This window comes from Sinocyclocheilus anshuiensis, unplaced genomic scaffold (genome assembly GCF_001515605.1).
Source record: "Sinocyclocheilus anshuiensis isolate Anshui unplaced genomic scaffold, SAMN03320099.WGS_v1.1 scaffold3210, whole genome shotgun sequence".
NCBI classification, from domain to species: domain Eukaryota; kingdom Metazoa; phylum Chordata; class Actinopteri; order Cypriniformes; family Cyprinidae; genus Sinocyclocheilus; species Sinocyclocheilus anshuiensis.
In genome coordinates this window covers 82,817-93,066 of record NW_015539990.1, presented here as the reverse complement: position 1 = coordinate 93,066, position 10,250 = coordinate 82,817, and the positions used below count along the sequence as shown (strand labels likewise).

The window sequence follows — 10,250 nt, the reverse complement described above, 5'->3', positions numbered from 1 at the left end:
ACGTCTTGTAGCATATATATATATATATATATATATATATATATATATATATATATATATATACACACACTTCAATGTTTTGCCATCTTGGAACAGGTAACTAGTCATCGCTCACAGTAATAAATAAATTTTCCAAGTTGCAGAGTAGTAGTACTCCAAAAATGTTTAATTACATTTTTTTATCAGTAAGTCTTGAGAGATATGTCAGTAAATATGTTAATAGATTTGAACTATACTTAGTATGAAATAAATGTATTTTAAATATATTTATTTTTTACTAGGGCTATTATGCAAATATCACTTTTATAAGGTGTTTGAACACAGTTGTGGGGCCACAGTGTGTGAAAACAACCAGCCTACAATGGTAAAAATCCACCCACTCATTTTTTTTTTATAATCCCAAAAATTTATAAACAGTCTCTCCAAATGAGCGGTTTCAGATTCTCCCTTTGTACAGGTCACTGAAGGGAAAAGTCCTGCCCATTTGTGACGCTCTCTGCCCTATTAGCATAGACACAGGCCTGAGTGAGAAGCAGCAGTCCGCCATTACTGTTTTCTTGCTGTAACGTTAGCTGCTGGAGATTTACAATGTCAGCGCTAAAGAGGCATTGCAAGTGTTGTGTTTTGGGATGCACATACGAACATAGGCATCTCCATAGACTCCCTCCATCTGAGCTGCTGAGGACACTGTGGTTAAATTTCATTTTCGAAGGAAATATCCCGGAAAAAATCGGTAAAGTCCCCTATATGTTTAGGGATCAATACCATCGCTTCTTGCACGGACGTCAGCTCCAGACAAAGGAAGTATCACACGTTTTTTTCCAAATTGCCTTTCTGAAAGAGTTTCTTGGCACTCTGTAAGGCTAATGTTGCTAAAGCTATGCCCGTTTTCACTGATGCTGCCTTCAAATAAAAAATTGCATATGAAAGCAATGTCAGAATCAGAATCAGAAATACTTTATTAATCCCCAGAGGGAAATTAGGTTAGTTACCGCAGCTCAATGTGAAGTCGACTGCTTGAATTTGTCGAGCTCATAATCACACGTGGGACATATAAAGTTTGTGATAGCATGCTAAGGCACAATGAGACCAGCTGTCATTATTTTTATTGTGCCTTGCTCCCTGTCTGTGTAATTCATAAACAATCATTTATTATACACAGTACAATCAGGTGACTGACTTTTAAACAGAGTATGTTTTCTGTAAAGATAACAGGCTTGTACTAATAGTGGAATGTTTATTAGTGTTGGGTCGTTTTTGAACGATTCGTTCATTTACCCTATGCAGTCTGAGCCGGAAAGAGAATTGATTAGTTCATCTCGAGTCTTCGGGTTTTTCAAGTCGTTCGTTCATCACGTGACATACCCATAGGCTTAACCTATGCAGTCTGAGCCGGAAAGATACTTAATAATAATAACCAACTCTTTATTACCTTTGTTGCAACATTCAGTGTTATGGAAAAGAACCATAATGACAGAAATTCACACATTTATAAACTGTAAGAAGTAAAAAGCTACAATTTGAGACCAGAAATGCATCACGTAACTGTAAGAGTAAATAATAATTATAATAACTATTCACCTGTTTGTAAGGAAGCTTGTAAATGAACTAATTTCTCTATCCAATGCTGTCACGACACGTGACAAAAGAACGAATGATTCGAAAGACTCGAGAGATGAACTAATCAATTCTCTTTCCGGCTCAGACTGCACTGGTTAAGTTTATGGGGCTATCACGTGATGAATGAACAACTCAAACCCGAAGACTTGTCAGATAAGAGGTGAGGTGAGCTAATCGTAGACTGAAGACCCAGGTAAACAATGAATTAATCTTTTCTGTTTCTTATAGCAGTTTTGTATTGTTTGTAGTGTGATCAACGTCTGTGTAAGTAGTAGATGTGTTAGGGAAGTAACACGTAACATTTTAATTATATTTTGCTAAAATGAACGAAATGACTCGAAAAAAGATTCGTTCATTTTGCTGAACGAGACTCAAAGGTCCGAGTCGGTAAAATGATCCGAACTTCCCATCACTAATGTTTATTTGCAAAGGCCAGCACCGGTATTGCCAGAGCTTGAGCTCTTGAAGCTCCATCCTCTTCTGAAAAGGGGGCCGGCTGCACCAGCTCATTTGCATTTAAAGAGACACACACAAAAACGGCGCATTTTGGCTCATACCCTAAAAGTGTCAATTTTAACAAGCTATAAAAAATTATCTGTGTGGTATTTTGAGCTAAAACTTCACATATGCATTCTGGGGACATCAGAGACTTATTTTACATCTTTTAAAAAGGGGCATAATAGGTCCCCTTTAAACAGTAAAAATATTTCAATTATACTGTTTTTGCTGTACTTTGGATCAAATAAATGTAGGCTTGGTGAGCAGAATAGATTCTTTAAAAAACATTAAAAATCGTACTGTTCAAAAACAGTGTGCCACCCATGTGGCATCCTGCTCCACGTAAAATAAAACAACTTTTATTAGGCTACTGATATTCTAAAATGAGGAAACAATTACTGAGTGCACATTTAATACCACCATAATTCAGTTCAAACATAAAAAAAGATACAAATTAAAATTTTAAGCATTTAAGTCAGTATAGCCCATCCTCTTTGATTCAAGTGTCTAGCCAAGTGTTTCTTATGACCCGAAGGAAATTGAAAATACTTTTAAATCAAGCTTAAAAACACAGCAGGGCAGGCGCCTGCTGATCTGATGGTGAGGGCTTTGCTTGGCACTCATAGCACTGAGTCAACGTGCCGAGATGTGCTTGTCCTCGCCTGGAAGGTCGACTGACCCTGTCATGAGGGGTTTGTTACGCCTGGACAACTGGGGGATTTCTCTTGACAAGGTAGGAGCCATTAAAGCACACCTTGTGCCTGTTTGGCTGTGTAGCCCTGAGTGACCCTGTCTCTGTGAATCACAGCTGATGATATTCATGTGCTGAGAACACTGGGGACGGAGCTCGGGAGCAGGCAGCGAGGCTGTAGGCGTCTGTACAAATGGCTCATGTGGTGATGTGCTGCTCTGGGATGCGAGACCACTATTCATGTCACAGCACTAGTTTGGATATTTTAGAGTTTGTTCTCCCAGTAGATACTGTTATATATAATACAAAAATATACTCATATTTCTACATGACATTATATACAGTATATATATATATATATATATATATATATATATATATATGTTGTTTTTCTGAATAACATGGCCTAAAAATCTCTTTGAACCAACTTTTGGTACAACGACACATCAACAGCTGATGACTACATACTGTATATTGCAGCTTTAAAGGAATATTCCAGGTCATTTCATATATAAGTGTATTTACTGTAAACATGTTTTTGAATATCAGACTATAGGTCTATAGACTTGAATATAAGTCTATAGACATTCAGTTAAAAATAACCTCAATATATTTCTTCAAAGAAATCACCCAACAATGAAAATGAAAAAGATGATATTTTGAATGAATTAATACATAATTAAAATAAAATAAAATGCTGTTTTGGAACCCAGTTTCTTTCATTACATTAACTAAAAGATTTGAAACCTTCTTCAAATGATCTTCTTTTGAGTTCAGCAGAAACAAAAGTCACACAGATTTGGAACAACTTTGTGTGAGTAAATGATGAATACATTTAAATCTACAGCAAAAATTTGTAGTTGTGGCAGCATTTCATTGCAATAAATAAATCAAATGTCTTATCAATGCTGTAATCAGTTGTGCTGCTTAACATTTTTGTGGAAAACATTATATATTATTTAGGATTTTTTGATGAAAAGAAATTTTAAAAGAACAGCATTTATGTAAAATATGAATCTTTTATAATATTATAAATGTATTTACTGTCACTTTAATGCATCTTTGGCTGAATAATTTCTTTAAAAAAGACCCCAAACTTTTGAACAGTAGTGTATGTAGTAAAGTATATTTCATAAACTTTTTTACTTAAACTGAAATGATGTGAAATTGTATGATTCATCTGGGAGCTGATTGGTTTGGTTTATATCTTAGAATTCTTTACATGATAATATTTTGATATCCCTATGGAACAAACAAATGTGAAAAATACTTTTGGAAAAAGACCACTTGACAATTTCATGTTTGGGTGAATTATACCTTTAAGTGATGAGTTATGTGCTTAAAAATAATAAAATCTTCAGCTTTCCTACTTACTTCCATAGTCCCTGATTGTGAAGTTTCTGTTCCTGGTCTGTGAAGGGGATTTGAAGTAGAATCGGTGCTTGACAGCAGGCATGTCTCTGTCTGTGGCGCTGATGATCTGAATCACCTAGAGAACAGTCAACTGAATAAATCACCACAGAAAGAGCTTGCATATTTCGTAAAAGCACTTATAGTGTTGAAAAGACAGCAATAGTCTGTTTGATTGACAGAGCTGACGTGCTTGACTCATCAAACCTCAAAGGCATTATTTGAGGTTGCTTACTGCCTTTATGACTCAACCACATGGGGCAGAACTTATGACGGGTGCGCTGCCAACTCCACAGATCTCTGATGACAAAGTCAAGCATTCTGAGAGATTGACAGGATTTTACGTGGCAGAGACAAATATCTAGTACTCCATTCCTTTAGTATATTATGAATATGCTTTCTTACTATCAATGTGTGCAAATAAATGTTATTCCCCAGGCACAAGAAAAAACACGCAGATGATTGGTTTTAAACAGGTTCAACACTTTAACAAGTCATCAACCAATCTGTCATTGGTTGGACATACAGATAGTCCCGCCCCTAACTCAAGCTATTGGCTGAGCCATGGTTGTTGCGTCTTGCTGGTTAGTGTTTATGCTTTTTCAAAGACAGCTGTTTCTGCATATTTAACTGGGGATAAGTTTAAAACTTGAAAACATACCCAAGCATTTTTTTTTTACACATTTGTTAGTATTAATAATAATCGTGTATATTTCAACTTGTCAGGCATAAAGGATCATTCATAAAAAAAAAAAAGTAAAAATTCCAGCCTCCAAAGATATTTCATTTTTTTTTAAGTGTGTAATATTCACTTTTGTTTTTACATTTGTATTCATATTTATCATGATCTTTTGATTTGTTGTTGTCGGACATTTAGTAAATACTAATTTAATATTATTAATACATTTAAATAATCCAGTTTTAAGATTTAAACATTTCAGTTGTCTTAAGAAATTTCCATTAAATTGAAATTAATAATCTACAAATGCTCTACATATTCAGAATAGATGTGCAAATTAGGAATTAATTAAAAATATGAACTTCTAATTTTTAAACAATACAGTTTGGTAAATGCCAAAGAAACTACATTTGTGCTAGCATTGATTCATTTGTATACTTATTATACGTATTAAACATACTTAAATACGTTTAAATCATTTGTTTAAATATTTTGTCAGGAATTTCTTAGTATTGTGTAACAGCATGTAACTTGATTAATAATTGCTTCCCCATGAAAATTGCATACGTCTTCAAATGGTTTGTGTTGATTGGTTGACTGTCTTTAGTGAATTCTGAAAAGGCTTTGTTGTGTCATTTATTCCGCACATTTCTACATATAAGCAAGGGAACTTCACTCTCTGGTATGAAAGACTGAATAGGGAGACACGGATAGGCAGCATTGTACTGGGAGTAGCTCTCTTTCAGCATGAAAGGAGAAGATCAAGGCACAGTTCTCTCACATTAATTCACTGCAGCACCAACAAAAAGGCCCAGAAACTCAAATTGAAGCACATGTTATTCACACACATGCACACACACACACACACACACACACACTTACCTGTCCTACTTTTGCATTTTCACAAACAAATGTCTCATATACAAAGGCAAGTTCTGGAGGAAATTCATTGACATCCAGCACTTTGATTGTGACAGTAACTTTGCTGGACAGCAGCGGGTTGTCTGAAAGAACAAACAAAGTATTGTCCATGAATCAGATCAGTGAAAACTGCAAAAATGTCAGACACATTTCATATTTGAAAAAGGAAAGAAATAGGACAAATGAAGAATTCAGAAAGTGTTTGACGTGTTATACTGACGCCCAGTAATACTCTTGAGGATCTGATGATTTTGAAGTTGCTTTCATGTTACAATAAATCCTTATAATACATCCATTGTAGCTACAAAAACAAAAGGATTTTTGCTGGATCATTCATTTCTGAAGAAAACTTTGTAGTTGTGGCTTTTCATTTGCAAATCAGCTTGATGCGAAATAATTTACTTATTTATCTGGTCTTTTGACAAATCTCTTATTTTAACTGGATTGGTCTTTTATTTATGATTTTGACATTTTATTTGAGCCGGTATGAGTGAAGCAATGCTGTACTTTCATTCTTGTCCACTAGATGGAGATGTGGTCTTTAGAAATGTGGACTGGTATAAATGTTTATCCCCATTTCAATATATAGTTATATTATGAATGTAAACCTGCTTGGTTATCTAGGCTGTGCATCTGGATAAAACACAATCCACCATACTTACTAACTTTTGTTGCTACAACAGTGACGTTGTGTTCTGTATTTCTCTCTCTGTCCAGGGTTTCACTGACAGACAGAGTTCCTTCAACAGGGTCAATGTCAAAGTGGTTTTCAGAGTCCTTTCTCCACTCAACAGAATATCTACAAACCAATGTATCAAAGACAACAACGACAACAAAAAAAATTATCAACCAGATTAGACATGTTATGTTCAATTAAAGGAATTTCATTAGGTCCCTTTGGTAAAGATTAGAATTAGAACTCAAATATAAAATGGTGTTTTTTCCCCCAGAGTTTCACAATTATTTAAAAAGATAGAGTATTTCAACAACAACAACAAAAAAATAAATAATAAATTCTGTCATCATTTACAGTTTTGGTTTCCATTGACTTCCAATGTATAGAAAAATACACTGAGACATATCAAAATATCTTATTTTGTGTTTCACAGAACGGCATGAGAGTAAATACATTTTGTGTGAACTATCTCTTTAAGTATTTTTTTTGTGGGACATTCAATAAGTGAAAGGTGAAAGGTAATAATGGAGTATTTGATTCTTTCTAGTGATTTAAATCATTTGTGATTTTTTTTTTAGAACAAATGACTCATGCAGGCTCCTTCTCTGATTCGTTTAATGGCCCTTCCTGTAGGCTACGCTAGTAGATGGCCACAAGTGAGTGAGTCAGTTTTGAGTCTAATTCATGACTGATCTAGCCCAAAGGATTCAGTGTTTGAGTCTTGAATCTAGTTCAGCTCCATTCGGTCTTGTTCTACTTCTGACTGAATTTCTGACTGGAAAAAAAGCAGAACGATTATTATTTCTTTAATTCTCACTTTAATTGTGAATAAGGCTCCATTATTGGTCACCCTATAAGGCCATGGAGTGCAACATTCAGCTTCCCGGAAGAATAACTTCCCATTATAACTACGAGGTTGCTAGTCACGTCCTCCTGCTACGAGGGAGAGGCTTCAGTGAACAGAAAAAAATAACTGCAGGGTAGTGGTTGAAACTTTGTTGATTTCTTAAAATATTTGTTTAGAAACATCAAAAGGCTGAAAGTCTTGTGGTAATAGATGATAATGAAAACACATTTCTGTTGGATTTTCATTGACTTAACATACAGCTAATGTAGGTTTAATTGGTATAATAATTTCCTTCACAAACTTTCTGATTTAAGTTTTGACTGCCATCTACAGTATAGAGCCCTGAAATAAATGTATATTAAAGTAAATACATTTCCATCAATTCATTTCCCAAAGTCTGCAAAATTACTCCAAATCCACTGACACAATGGGAATTCATGATGTCAGCGGAGGAGACTTTGTAAAAAAAATAAAATTCAAGTAAATTTCCATTGTGTGTGTGTGTGTGTGTGTTAATACTATATCAATTATTATATATCTAAATGATTTTATAAAAAATAACTAATTATATAAATTTGATTAAATACATAAAATCGGTCACTAGATGCTGATGTTGTAGAATAATATTTGTACACTTTCTGCTTTCTGTCTGCATGTGTATGAACACTCTTGGTCTCTTTAAACTAGTCTGCTACTTTTCAGCCCACTGCTGTGACCTGCAGAGACCCCCGTTTCTTTAATATAAGCAACCTAGTGGATCAGTAAAGAAAGAGGAAGTCTGCTTTTTCCCTGTAGCACCAGACCTTTATCAGGGTTACATTCCTGCCCCTTCCTTTCTGTCTCAGGTGTCTCTCTACTCAGGTGTCTCTCTATACAAGCAAAACCTCAGCCAGAGTCTCAACTGGATTCTTCTATAAGTGCTGCTGAACACTGAACTTCACAAACTTCAGTTCTGCTGTCAGATCACCCCTCATTATATTCCATCCTCTGGGTAAGTTTTGTAAGTTATACATTTTAAATAAAGAAAACCTGACTGGAGGCGGTCTGAATATATAAATCAGATCTAATGGATGTTTGGAAATGTATTATACTCATGATTCATATTTTTTGCAACGCATGTACATTGCAGAGGTATGTGTGGTGCATAATGTACTGTATATCACGAGACATGCAAGTATATCAGCCACAATACAGTTCAACAGTGCCCATCCACTTCATTTTCCCCATAGGAATAAAAAACAAACAAACAAACAACAAGCTACAAGGTGAATCACAACATTACAAACTTTGATTTGAAGCAAAAAAGTATTTGAAAACCACGAAAAAAAGGCAAAAGTACAAGAATACTTACTTCACATTTAATGAGAGAAAGTACAGCTGAATCTAAAGCATTCTTTTGGCATGATTTGCTTGTCGAGACTTCTCTAATTGGTGATAAGAGTTTGGTTCCAAAACGCTATAAATCCATCCAGTAAAAATGTGTTTTCTTTACCAAGAAAGTGGCAAGATGAAAACCACTATTTTCCGTTTCAAACGTTCACATAGCATCTTTAGGTTGTAATAACATAAAAAAATTCAAATCCAGATTTTGATTTTTAAAGATTTATTATAAAAACTGATTTTTTTCCCTCCCAAAATTCAATAAATCTATTGAATCAATATAAAAGTTATTTTTCATATTGAAACTGTTGAAAATACACAACAAAGTACCCAGATAGATTGTTTGTTTTACCGGTGGTGTAAAGGAATAAAGATGACTCTTACAGCATGTTTAATGGTTTTTATTTGATGATTGTTAATGCATCATTGTGTCATGAGTTTATTTTAAGGGGGCCCATCATAACTAAATCATTATTAATAACCCATACACTAACATTAACTCATGGCTTGTTAATGCATTATTTTGACATTACTTGAGGGGGCCCAATCATAATTAATTCGCTGTTAACTACCTACTAAATTCAGCTCATGATTTATTTTATACTTACTATCAAATACACATGTACTAACACAGCGAGTATTTAGCCCCTGTTAAGAGATGTGGTGTGGATTTTCAAGAAGTCAGAGAGCGGAGGTACAGTGTCATCACGGCCTGCATCTGGATGGACAGAGAACTATTTCCGGGCATTTGTTCAGGATTGTTCTACAAATGTTCTTTGTGGATTTTGAGGTTTTATTTGTATTCCAGAGTATTTCTTATTATTTCTTAAAGAGGCTGTTTGATTTAGTTTACCCATAAATGGTAATTAATGCATTAACTATCAAACATGTGCTAACATGTAATTAAGGCTAAAATTAATCCATATGACTACAGCTGTAGTTAAGGATAGCTCTTCATTAATTCATGATTAGTTAACAACTTTAATAATCGTTAGTATTTGATTAATTAAGTATTCATGTAGGCATTAGTACAAGATTATTCATGTACCCTTATTGTAAAGTGTTACCAGTCATAATGTAGTTTTTCACCAGAATTTTGATGTTAAACAAGTAAAAATGCAGCCTTGTAGCTCACAGTCTGTTCAAAAATCAGTTTACTTATAAACAAAAACAGAGTGTGATATATTTAACAGTTCAATAAACAAGAAGTAAATATTGAGTAACTTACATTTTACTCACAATATTGACAGTAACTTTGTATTTTTTTTGTAGAATCTTGTAGAATCAACCACCATGTCTCAGAGCAACAAAGCCAGCAGTGGCATTCTTGAATGAATCAGGTTTCAAACAAATCGTTCCAGCAAATATTTCAATGACTTTTTTTTTAAAGATGAAACAGTTTTCATCAGTTTCAGCAATTCTGGTAGATCGCGCTTTAGGTCAGTGGGGCACGAGATAACGTAAAACTAAAATATATTCACTAATGTTATGACTAATATGTGAAATAATGTAAAAAAAAAAAAAATAA

The 10,250-nt window shown here is 34.3% G+C and overlaps 1 protein-coding gene across 1 annotated transcript in view; it reads right to left on the bottom strand.

Moving 5' to 3' along the window:
• The window catches only part of cdh12a (cadherin 12a), a 72,390-nt gene that overhangs the window by 4,313 nt on the left and 57,827 nt on the right, over positions 1 to 10,250 (bottom strand). Inside the window, exons 8-10 of the mRNA XM_016484377.1 lie at positions 6,482 to 6,618; positions 5,781 to 5,902; positions 4,184 to 4,298 (exon numbers count right to left, since the gene is read on the bottom strand). Coding sequence (XP_016339863.1) covers positions 4,184 to 4,298; positions 5,781 to 5,902; positions 6,482 to 6,618 — 374 coding nt within the window. The remainder of the gene's footprint in view (positions 1 to 4,183; positions 4,299 to 5,780; positions 5,903 to 6,481; positions 6,619 to 10,250) is intronic.